Source organism: Porites lutea, chromosome 4, assembly GCF_958299795.1.
Source record: "Porites lutea chromosome 4, jaPorLute2.1, whole genome shotgun sequence".
Classification (NCBI taxonomy): Eukaryota; Metazoa; Cnidaria; class Anthozoa; order Scleractinia; family Poritidae; genus Porites; species Porites lutea.
The window spans coordinates 5,878,487-5,890,780 of NC_133204.1; the positions used below are offsets into that span (position 1 = coordinate 5,878,487).

The 12,294-nt window shown below is 41.0% G+C and overlaps 2 protein-coding genes across 2 annotated transcripts; one reads left to right on the forward strand and one right to left on the reverse strand.

Annotated features, from left to right (window-relative positions):
* LOC140934005 (beta-1,4-galactosyltransferase galt-1-like) lies at window positions 1–2,359 on the forward strand. Its single transcript, XM_073383692.1, has 2 exons — window positions 1–1,312; window positions 2,126–2,359. Exons 1-2 carry the CDS (start codon window positions 11–13, stop codon window positions 2,192–2,194), a joined length of 1,371 nt encoding a protein of 456 aa, XP_073239793.1. The 5' UTR covers window positions 1–10; the 3' UTR covers window positions 2,195–2,359.
* A 683-nt stretch (window positions 2,360–3,042) lies between these two features.
* On the reverse strand, window positions 3,043–3,441 carry LOC140934079 (uncharacterized). Its single transcript, XM_073383761.1, has one exon. The coding sequence runs from the start codon at window positions 3,439–3,441 to the stop codon at window positions 3,043–3,045; it is 399 nt and encodes a 132-aa protein (XP_073239862.1).
* Window positions 3,442–12,294: the final 8,853 nt, after the last annotated feature.

A 12,294-nucleotide genomic window follows, 5' to 3' on the forward strand; every position in this document is an offset into this window, starting at 1 on the left:
GACGTGCGTCATGTCTCGTTGGCTTATGTGGCCGTTTTCGAAACAATTGAAAGCGTTTACCTTCGTATTTATATATTTTCTACTCGTATTGAGTTGCAGCTTTCTGGTGAATTTATTTTCCTCTTACGGGTTTTTCAGCGATAGAATTCCTAAACCTGACGGAAGGCTCAGGACTTTGAAGGAAGGTGAAAGTGCTACCAACAAAGTTAACAACTGCCCTCAAGCTCTGGATATATTGCCAGATTTCATCGAGTGTAAAAGGGGAACATTGCTCTACTCTGCGTGGTTTGATGATCGATATGCTGAAAATTATATCCAGGTTTTGTTAATGACTTCACGCAGAAAACAACCACCGCCTCTCTCATGTCGTTTCCAAAATGGGTCAACTTCTTCTATCTCTGTAGGAGCTGTTACTCCGTATTATGAAATCAACAAACGATACAGCAACAAACGTTATGGTCTCTTTGTAGCGTCCTGCATTCTTCCGAAAGATTTGGTCAGCTTACCGAAAATTGTTAACATCTCGATAGCTAACGAATGTACGGTTGTTTTACCTGTGGGAAACACAAGAAAAGAGACATCTTGCAAGAGAGATTACGGAATTTGCATTCCTCCGATATTTGGAAATATTCGAGTCGCCGATGTAGTTGAGTTTCTAGAAATGTCGCAACTTTTAGGAGCGTCATATTTTACATTTTATGACAACAATATATCTCAAAGCGTGAGGAAAGTGCTTAGTTACTACGAAAGAAAAGGGTTAGCACAAGTTCTTCCTTGGAGTTTACCCGCTTATATTACAGATCAAGATGTCCATTACCATGGGCAAATTTTTTCCATGCAAGACTGCTTGTTCCGGTCAATAAATCGCCTCAACTTCGTTGCGTTCAACGATTTAGACGAGTTTATAAGCCCGCTTCAGAATGAAAGCATGCCTTCTCTACTTTACAGTATCCACGACTCTAACTATTGCGGCCACTGTTTTACAAGCGCAATGTTTCCCACTGTAGATAGCTTGACTCAAAACTATTCTCTTTTCACTCAAAACGTTCTACATCGTTCGCCGCAAGCTGATTCGTCACACACCAAATGCGTTGATGATCCACAAAGAGTGTTTGAGCATGGAGTCCATCTTATCATGCAACCATTCGAAGGCTACAAAACTAACCATGTGAACTGGAACAAAGCTAGAGTTTTCCATTACAGAAAATGTCAACCACCATGTAACTCGGCCGCTGATATGAAAGATACAACCATGCAGAAATACAGCGAGCAATTGAAAAAGAATGTGATTACAAGCTTTGTTGAGTCCAAGGTCTTTAATAGTTCACATTAACTACCTTACATTTATCTAGGAAGATCGAAGGGCCTCTGCTCGCAGGGTACCCTACATCGAAATCCTGAGTAGTGATAAATATAATAATAATATAATAATACCTTTATTTATTACCTTTGGCGATAAGAATTGCGGTAATATTACAATAAGAATTCAAAACACTACATATTATATATACATATCAAATTAAGTTAAGTTTAGCACCCCTAGCAATAAACGATTGTTTGTGCCTAACATAACAGTGCGTGATACAGGTATTCTGAGGTGCGCTGGGTTAGTCTTACAAGATCTTAGATTATGACCATGATCCACTGGCTTGTCTAAGAAACGTTTGCAAGGATGTGTTTCTGATTCTAGGATACGCTTAAATTCTTTCCTCGTCAAATTCTGACGCCTAGTTACAAGTGACTCAACAGTATCCCTAGGGAGACCAATGACATTTAGTCATCTATTCTGCACTCTCTGTAGATCTTCTTCGAGGTAAATGGGCAGCCCTCCCCAGACAGGCGAGGCATATTCTAAAACAGGTCTAATCTTAGTGATGTAAGTTGTAAAACCAATGTCCCTGGGGAGATGGGCTGTTCTACAGACCCTAAGATAGTGGATCTGTTTACGCACTTTGCTGACAATACTTGAGACATGTGTATTCCACTTGAGATCAGTCATTCTGTACATATACACCCAGTAGCTTAAACTCAGAAACCCTCTCCAGTTCAGTAGGCCCGATATTAATAGGAGTAGGAATTGGACAGGACTTCTTGAAGGTGATCCACATATCTTTGGTCTTTTTAGCATTCAGCTCCATTTTATTCTGCACAGCCCATCTTTCCAAGTGAGTCACAGCATCTTGCATTTGACTGACAGAGTCCTTAAAGACAAGTTCGTATAGGGTGCAGTCATCAGCGTAATTGCAGGTGGATACAGGTATTCCCCTGGGGATGCAGCCCTCAATATCGTTTACATGCACATTAAAAAGTGTAGGAGAAATAACACCGCCCTGGGGTACACCAGCAATCACCTCACCATGTCTGGAGAGGACTCCAGGGCCCGGTTGCATAAAACCTACACTTAAGTGCCCACTTAAGTAGGTCACTTACGAATCCGTTATGGGTACACTTACGGGTGTTGCATGGAACGCACTTAGCACTCTCGTAAGTTACTGTTTTACGTGGTAACTTACGGGCTACTTAAGGGCACACGTAACCTTGATATAGTACTTTATTAATGATTCACTAAATTTTTTTTAAGCTAACCATCGGTGAGTGTAAAGAAAGTTAAAAGTCGTTTCGAACACTTTTAAGCCTCTAAAAAAATGAAATTTCATGCGAACGTTATTTGTCTTCAATATCTACTGAAAATGATAGTTCTTCTTTTTTCACAAAAGTCTACATCAGAGGTTAACAAAGCGCGTTAGAACGAATTACGTGAAGAAAAATACTTTTTTTCACTTCTCAGTAAAAGATCTTGTTAAATTTAGTAAAAACAGTAACGATACGGGACCTACATAGGTCCCGTAAGTTTAGGTGCTATTTTTCCCGTAAAAAAAGTTTTATGCAACACCCGCAATTTCTGTTGCATAAACGACACTTAAGTGAACACTTACGAAAATCGTAAGTGCAACCACTTAAGTGAATTCCCTAAGTGGAGCACTTAAGTGATTTCATGCAACTGACTTAAGTTACGAGTGCACGTACGTATACCCGTAGTTGTTACGGACGTTTCATGCAACCGGGCTCAGGGAGCTTAAGCTGCTGTGTTCTGCCTGATAGGTAGCTCTGTGTCCATTTCCAAAAGCTCTTGGTGATGCCCATGCCAGCGAGGTTAGTCAACAGAACGCCATGATCCACCAGATCGAAGGCTTTTGGGAAGTCTACAAAGACCACATGCACGCCATTATATGGACTACCAGAATCTGCAGCGTTGTACCAGTCTTGTGTGATGCTGGCAAGCGCAGTCATAGTAGATCTGTCCGCCGTAAAAGCTTGTTGGGAAGCATTAAGACTTAGGTCCTTTAGGTTTAGCTTAAGCTGGATCCTCTCCAGTACATTGGCGACTTGTGGCAAAACTGAAATCTGCCTAAAGTCATTGTTTATTTCAATGGACTTCATGGGACTTGGCGGTACCAGCGCGATATTTTTATTTTTTGTTCTAAGGCCACTAAGTCGGGGGGTTTTATCGCTCTTAGCTCAAGCTGGCTTTTTCATTTTGATTTTGTTCCGGCTGTACTTTTTAAACATACATAATCACCAGAAGATAACAGGAGGTTGGTAATGATGTGACCGGCTTTTTTCATTTAACTGTGGCAAACACAGGTCTAGTCTGTTGCGGTGGCAACGGCGGTAGCGTGGAAGCAATGTTCACTCACAAAAGTAAACTTTACTAACACGATATGGTTTGTCACCGATATATCTAAACTTTGTTTATTCAGTTGACATCTTGTCGCATTATCATGAGAGGACGAAGAGGGAGTTTACTGGAAGTACAGCACTGTGTTTCAACGAGCATGAAACATTAAATGGGATTAAGTGCCCACAAAGCTTAGGGGCCGACCATTTAACTCTTGAGCGGGGGGCGGGTGGGTGATGTTGAAAATAAATTCCTGCAAGCGCTCGTCGGAAGAAAAAAATTGCATTCACCACAAATGTAATAGAAAGCTTATGGGAAAAAAAGGGAAAAAATGTCCTGCTCACCAGATTGTTAGAAAAAAAATTATTGATGACCAGAAATCAACCCCCCCCCCCCCCCCTCCCCTCAAGAATTAAATAGTCGGCACGTTATAACACTGCATGGTGCAAAAGTCTAATCTGTTGCGGTGGCAACGGCCGAAGCGTGAAAGCAATGTTCACAGAAGTAAACTTTACTAAAACGATATGGTTTATGGCCGATATATCTCAACTTTGTTTATTCAGTTGACATCTTGTCGCGTTATCATGAGAGGACGAAGAGGGAGTTTACTGGAAGTACAGCACTGTGTTTCAACGAGCATGAAACATTAAATGGGATTAAGTGCCCACAAAGCTTAGGGGCCGACCATTTAACTCTTGAGCGGGGGGCGGGTGGGTGATGTTGAAAAAAAATTCCTGCAAGCGCTCGTCGGAAGAAAAAAATTGCATGCACCACAAATGTAGTAGAAAGCTTATGGGAAAAAAAAGGGAAAAAATGTCCTGCTCACCAGATTGTTAGAAAAAAATTCTTGATGACCAGAAATCAAACCCCCCCCTCAAGAGTTAAATAGTCGGCACCTTATAACACTGCATGGTGCAAAAGTCTAATCTGTTGCGGTGGCAACGGCCGAAGCGTGAAAGCAATGTTCACAGAAGTAAACTTTACTAAAACGATATGGTTTATGGCCGATATATCTCAACTTTGTTTATTCAGTTGACATCTTGTCGCGTTATCATGAGAGGACGAAGAGGGAGTTTACTGGAAGTACAGCACTGTGTTTCAACGAGCATGAAACATTAAATGGGATTAAGTGCCCACAAAGCTTAGGGGCCGACCATTTAACTCTTGAGCGGGGGGCGGGTGGGTGAAGTTGAAAAAAAATTCCTGCAAGCGCTCGTCGGAAGAAAAAAATTGCATGCACCACAAATGTAGTAGAAAGCTTATGGGAAAAAAAAGGGAAAAAATGTCCTGCTCACCAGATTGTTAGAAAAAAATTCTTGATGACCAGAAATCAAACCCCCCCCTCAAGAGTTAAATAGTCGGCACCTTATAACACTGCATGGTGCAAAAGTCTAATCTGTTGCGGTGGCAACGGCCGAAGCGTGAAAGCAATGTTCACAGAAGTAAACTTTACTAAAACGATATGGTTTATGGCCGATATATCTCAACTTTGTTTATTCAGTTGACATCTTGTCGCGTTATCATGAGAGGACGAAGAGGGAATTTACTGGAAGTACAGCACTGTGTTTCAACGAGCATGAAACATTAAATGGGATTAAGTGCCCACAAAGCTTAGGGGCCGACCATTTAACTCTTGAGCGGGGGGCGGGTGGGTGATGTTGAAAAAAAATTCCTGCAAGCGCTCGTCGGAAGAAAAAAATTGCATGCACCACAAATGTAGTAGAAAGCTTATGGGAAAAAAAGGGAAAAAATGTCCTGCTCACCAGATTGTTAGAAAAAAAATTCTCCCCCCCCCCCCCCCCCCCAAGAGTTAAATGGTCGGCACCTTATAACACTGCATGGTGCAAAAGTCTAATCTGTTGCGGTGGCAACGGCCGAAGCGTGAAAGCAATGTTCACAGAAGTAAACATTACTAAAACGATATGGTTTATGGCCGATATATCTAAACTTTGTTTATTCAGTTGACATCTTGTCGCATTATCATGAGAGGACGCAGAGGGTTTTTACTGGAAGTACAGCACCATGTAGAGTTCTAAGCTTTGTGGGCACTCGAGGGGCACTTCATCCCATTTTTATGTTTCACGCTCCTTGAATGAGCAAACATTTCCGTGTCATGGCGAGACTTTTCAATGTATTAAATTTTTAGCATTCATTGCAAGATAATCTTCATTCCCCGCCAGAATAATTTTGTTTGCGCGCTTTCAACGAACATAAAATCACTCGGCTCCCCACAACGCGCGCGGTGTTTTGATTGGAATACATTGCCTTGGCGCGGATCTGGCATTTCACCTCCTCGTCCGTTTCTTTTTCTCGGGAATTGTTTATATTTGGACGTTGCGAGAATAGATCAGAATGCGTGGTGGATGTTCCCAACAACCAATCCATGCGGCCTAATATCAAGGGAGGATGCTAGATTTTTCTCATTGTTAGTGAAAGAAAGGTTAAAAAAAATGACTACTCTGAGGTAAGAATTAAAAGTTTTGATTAGTTTCTCGGCGAAAACGCCCGTTCCCTTGTAAAGAATTTTATATCGCTGCGGCTTTATCATGATACTCAGTAATACCTTAAACCACTATATGAAGCGATAAATTTGATTCGCTTTTTCGCAGATCGATAACATTCGATAAAGTTCTCTTCGCTTTGTAAAGTATGAGTTATTTCTAAACCCTATAATGACGGTGCCTTGTTCAATGGTTCGTTTGCTTGGCCTCGACGATTCCCGTGAACTTTGCCGGAGCTGCGAGACATAGAAAATGCTCTAGAGCTGAATAGCACATTAAGTTCCTATGTTACTAACCTCTTGTGAGAAAAATCCTTGTAATTTAACATTTTAATAATTTTACGTGAGAAAACTTGGCCAAATCTAGAGAATGAGTAGAATGTCGACACAAATGTAAAGAATGATTAAGCTATATGGGAGACGTGCTAGATCGCAACATGTTCGTGTCCCCCTGTGCGTTAGCCTGCGAAAACATCCGTTTCTCCGCGCTCTTCGCCGCTGGGACGTTTCGCGCGGAGGAACGTTTACGACTCAGCGACAGAAATTCCATAATTTCAATTTTACATAATAAATCCGGTAGTCATGGGGTTCCAAATATGAATTTCTCCCATTTTACGAGTCTTATCGTCGATTTTGGTACAGTGTTGTGTTCATCTGCCAACGAGTTTCAGCAAAACTCAAATGCTTCTTCTAGAAAAGACTATATTGCACAAATATTGACTGTCTTTTATACAGACTTTTCGCGTTTACATTAGACCCTTGTGGCCTTTTGTCTTTTGTCTGTCATTCGTAAACAATTTTCACCTCTGGTGTTATGTTCAGTAAATGTTCGCTCAGATAAATCGAAGTCGGCTGACCTTTTGGATTATATCTGCTACTGAGACGGATGCTGTTGACGCTCTACAAGCTTGCATCAGGGACATAAGAACCTGGATGGTCCAAGACAAACTTCGGCTGAACGATGCTAAGACCGAGTTTCTTATTATAGGTACACGCGCACAGTTAAATAAGGTTATGATAAGTGACTTGCAAGTAGGTGAGGTAAAGGTTTCTGCGGTTTACTCTGTTAGAAACCTGGGTGCTTGGTTTGATGCAAACATGAATATGACCACACATATTAACAGCATATGTCAGAATATTTATTACCATCTACATAACATCCGGCGTATTAGAAAGTATTTATCATATGATAATAGGAAGTCCATTGTACAGGCTATTATAATGTCACGATTAGACTATTGTAACGGTCTATTATATGGTACGCCCGCTGTTCATCTTGGTAAGCTGCAACGCCTGCAGAACGCGGCAGCTCGGCTGGTATGTACTATATCTAGGTATGATCCTATCACACCATCCCTGATCAACCTGCACTGGCTTCCGGTTACCCACAGAATAGAATTCAAGATAGCAATGCTAGTTCACAAATGTATCTACGGCGTCGCACCACAATATCTTTTAGACTTGATAAAAATCAAAGAGAGCTCGCGGTATCAGTTGAGATCATACCGGGGCATACTCCTAATGGACAATACCTATAGAACAAAAAAGACACTCGGGGATAGGGCGTTTGAAAATGCTGCGCCCAAAGTATGGAATCGACTCCCTCTAGAAATTAGACAATGTCAATCATTGAACATTTTTAAAGTTTTACTAAAGACACACCTTTTTAAATTAGCTTTTTATTAGTTCTTTTATTAACTCATATTTTACTTTTATTGTTTTCCGAAAATTGTAAATTATTATTATTATTATTATCATTATTTGGACTAGCCATTTATTCCTTTAAGATTTTAGTGTTGTAATGCGCACTCGATCATATCTTTATCGCATGCTAGACTGCGCAATATAAGAAATAAACATCATCATCATCATCATCATATCTATACATCAGGGGCTGATCTGTTTGCTTTCACTGAGACATGGCTTACCGCTAATGACACTGCGGCAAAACTGGAGTTTATTCCACCTCAAACACACAAGTTTCTACACCATAATCGGTCTGGCCGCAAGGGTGGTGGTACGGGTTTGCTGTTCAGAGAAAACATTGATGTGTCGAAAATTGATGCGAGTGAGAAAACCTCTTTCGAGTTCTCGGAATGGAGCTTAAATACCAACTCGTTTCGCGCTAGGTTGTCAATTATCTATCGTCCACCCTACTCTAATCTGCATCCGGTGTCTCCGAAAACGTTTTTTGATGACTTTGCTTCATACATGGAGAGTATCATTCTAACACCAGAACCGCTTATCATTACGGGTGACTTTAATATCCATGTTAATGATACAAACGATTCTGATGCTTGTGAATTTTTGGATTTGCTGGCGTCGCTTTGCCTAAAACAACATGTCATTGGTCCTACCCACGAGGGTGGCCACACCCTGGACTTGGTGATCATCAGGCAATATGATCAGGTTATTAAGTCTGCCCCAATGATTGATCGGTTTATCTCTGACCATGCCGCAGTACTGTGTCAACTTGATTCAGTGAAACCCTGTACAGCTGTTAAGGAAATCAGTTACAGGCAGCTAAAATCTATTGACATGGATGCACTCAGAGCTGATTTAACGACGTCTGTATTGTGTACCAACAACAACTCCACACTATCGTCGTTACGTGATAAATATGCCCCCCTGAGAACTAAGTCTGTTGCTAATAGGAAGCGTCTGCCTTGGTTTAACCACAAAATTAAGGATGCTTTTAAGGCTAGGCGGAGAGCTGAGAGGAAATGGCGCTATTCTAAATCAGCACAGGATCTAAGTGTTTTCAAAAAGAAGAAAAACTATGCAATATACTTGATGAACCAAGCTCGCTGTGATTATTACACCAATCATATCCAGCAAAACAGTTCTGATCAGAGAAAACTGTTTAATATTACAAAGTCCCTGTTGTGTGACACCAACACTACATCGTTTCCTCGTGTTGACACTGTTCAGCTTGTCAATGATTTTGGAAATTTCTTTGCACAGAAGATTGAGAATATAAACGCGTCTTTGGCTAATTTATCTACACCATCCGTACCATCTCTACCTGCTACTGACATTACTTGCCTGAAAGAACAGTTTACCGGTTTCAGGACTCTCTCTCAAGAACAAGTGCGCAAATTGATTAGTAGAGCAGCGGGTAAATCTTGTCAACTCGACCCCATTCCCACTCCGATTGTTCTCAAGTTGCTGGATGTTCTATTGCCAGTTATCACTAAGCTGATCAACCTCTCTTTTGACACCGGTCGATTTGCTGAGGCCTGGAAAGAGGGGCTTGTGTTACCATCTCTCAAGAAGCCTGCTTTGGACTTTGCGTTCAAAAATTTCCGTCCAGTCAGTAACCTCTCTTAAATTTCTAAATTGTCGGAGAGGGCTTGGGCTGAGCAGTTTATGGAGCATCTGACTGCCAACAATTTACATTCTCTGCTTCAATCGGCGTACTTAAAGTTAAAAATGATATTTTGATGTCTATGGATGAGCAACATGTCACCTTGCTTGTATTATTAGATTTAAGTGCAGCTTTTGACACGATACATCATGATAAGCTGATTGGTCGTCTTGAGTCTGATTTGGGAATAACTGACAATGCGCTTGCCTGGTTTAAATCGTATCTATCTGACCGGTTCCAGCGTGTCTCTGTAAATGGTAGTCTCTCAGATCAGTTTCCTTTAAAACAAGGCGTTCCTCAAGGATCATGTTTGGGCCCCTTGCTTTTCACTATCTACACGCGCAAACTGTTTCAGATCGTTGAACGTCACCTCCCACAAGTTCACTGCTACGCGGGCGATACACAGTTGTATGTATCATTCAGCCCAAATCGATCTGCGAATGCTGATTTTTCCATCAAGTCCATGACTGATTGTATCAGTGACATTAGGAGTTGGATGATTTCAGATAATCTTATGATGATAACGATGATAAAACAGAATTTTTAATTATAGGTACTAGGCAGCAGCTGGCCAAGGTTAACATCAATTGCATTAGGGTTGGGTCTACTGATGTTTGTCCTGTAACAGTAGCTAGAAACCTAGGCTCATGGTTTGATGAGCAGCTCACTATGTCAATTCATATTAGCAAGTTATGTGGTGTTGCTTTTTACCATTTGCATAATATCAAACGCATTCGCAAGTATTTGTCTCGAGAATCAACGGAAATGCTTGTCCATGCATTTATTACATCTCGTGTTGATTATTGTAACAGTCTTTTGTATGGGCTGCCCAACTACCAGCTTAACAAATTGCAGAGAGTTTTGAATGCCTCAGCCAGGCTAGTTTGTAATGCCCCTAGGTTTTGCCACATCTCATCCCTTCTTCGTGGTCTGCATTGGCTTCCTGTTAAAGCCCGGATAGAATTTAAGATACTGCTTATTACGTTCAAAGCAATTCACGGCCTTGCTCCTAAATATCTATGCGATTTACTAACATTTAAATCGTCCTTATATAACCTTAGATCTTCAGATAGTATTTTACTTTCTATGCCAGCTGCTCGATCGAAGACGTTAGGTGATAGAGCTTTTATGGTAGCAGCGCCAAGGCTCTGGAACTCTCTTCCAAAAGAACTTCGTGCGATTACTAATGTGAACAGTTTTAAGGCGCATATTAAGACTTATCTTTTTAAAACTTTATATTGGTGAGCAATTTTATATTCACTTCTTACTTGCATGCATATATATTCTTTTTATTTTTTATTTATTTTATTTTATTTTATTTTATTTTTTTAATGCATTATCTTTTATTTGTTTCTTTTAAGTAATGTAGTTGTAATGCGCAGCTGATCATTCTCATGTTAAGCTGCGCACAATAAGTTCATAAATTATTATTATTATTATAAAACAATGTAACTACTACGTTGACCAATCTGCGTTTCTGACCGGATTCCGGACAGATTTTACGTCATCAATATGGAATTCCTGTCGCTGAGTCGCAGACGACGTTCCTCCGCGCGAAACGTCCCAAGCGGCGAAGAGCGAAGAGAAACGGATGTTTTCGCAGGCTGCCTGTGCGTATGTATTTTTTCGCGGAAAGTCAGACCTTTTTAATCCTAACTAAAATAATTTTCTAGTTTTGAACCGGCTTAGGTCCTAACCCTGAGTTAATTTTCGATGGGCACGAAGCTTGATTTTGGGCGCGAGATTCAACAGAGACGGCTGTGGCCAGTTTTGTGGGCGCAAGGCGTTCACAAGCTTTTATAAAACTGTCTGTGATAAATTAATTCTCCTGTAACTAGTCTAAAACTAATTTCCCATTTCGAACTGGCAGACGGCGCGTCTCATACTGATCGATGTAACATATTCTACTCTTGTTCCTAGTTTAAAACTAACTTCCTTTTTCGAAATGACGGACGGCCCGTCCCATACAGTTCGATGTAACATATCCTATTCCAGTTCCTAGTCTAAAACTAACTCCTTTATCGAAATGACGGACGGCCCGTCCCATACAGTTCGATGTAGCATATTCTACTCCTGATCTTAGTCTAAACTAAGTAACTTCCTTTTCGAAATGGCGGACAGCGCTTCCCATACAGTTCGATGTAACATATCCTATTCCAGTTCCTAGTCTAAAACTAACTCCTTTATCGAAATGACGGACGGCCCGTCCCATACAGTTCGATGTAGCATATTCTACTCCTGATCTTAGTCTAAACTAAGTAACTTGCTTTCGAGCTGGCGGACGGCGCGTCCCATACAGTTCGATATAACATATCCTACTTCAGTTTCTAGTCTAAAACTAACTTCTTTATCGAACTGACGGACGACCCGTCACATACAGTTCGCTGTAACAGTTTCTACCCCTTGAATTTCCTAGTTTAAAATTACTGCGCTTTTCAGAAACATGCGAATTCTGAAGTTCAAAAGCCAACTGACGATTCCGTTTTTCGCTGCCGTCAATCATCTTAACGGACCTCCTAGGAAACAAAACTTTACTTGAACGGGTTCAAAAGGTCAAGGTTTGTGATTTGTGAATGGTGGATTTCGATCCGTTTTGTGTGTTTCTGTGTTTCAAGGTTCGTTGCTTGTGATGGTAATTATGATTGACGGCAGCGAAAAACGCATTGTGAAGGCGGCTTTTGAACTTTAGAGTTCGCATGTTTGTGGAAAGCGCAGTAACTTCCTTTTTCAAACTGGCGGACGGCGTGT

What these genes read in the sequence shown, in the direction of transcription:
- LOC140934005 (XM_073383692.1), top strand. Translation starts at nt 11, where the DNA reads ATGTCTCGTTGGCTTATGTGGCCGTTTTCGAAACAATTGAAAGCGTTT. An exon ending in CAAGCTTTGTTGAGTCCAAG is followed by an intron (nt 1,313 to 2,125) that starts GTCTTTAATAGT and finishes TGGTCTTTTTAG; the next exon opens with CATTCAGCTCCATTTTATTC.
- LOC140934079 (XM_073383761.1), bottom strand. Translation starts at nt 3,441, where the DNA reads ATGAAGTCCATTGAAATAAACAATGACTTTAGGCAGATTTCAGTTTTG.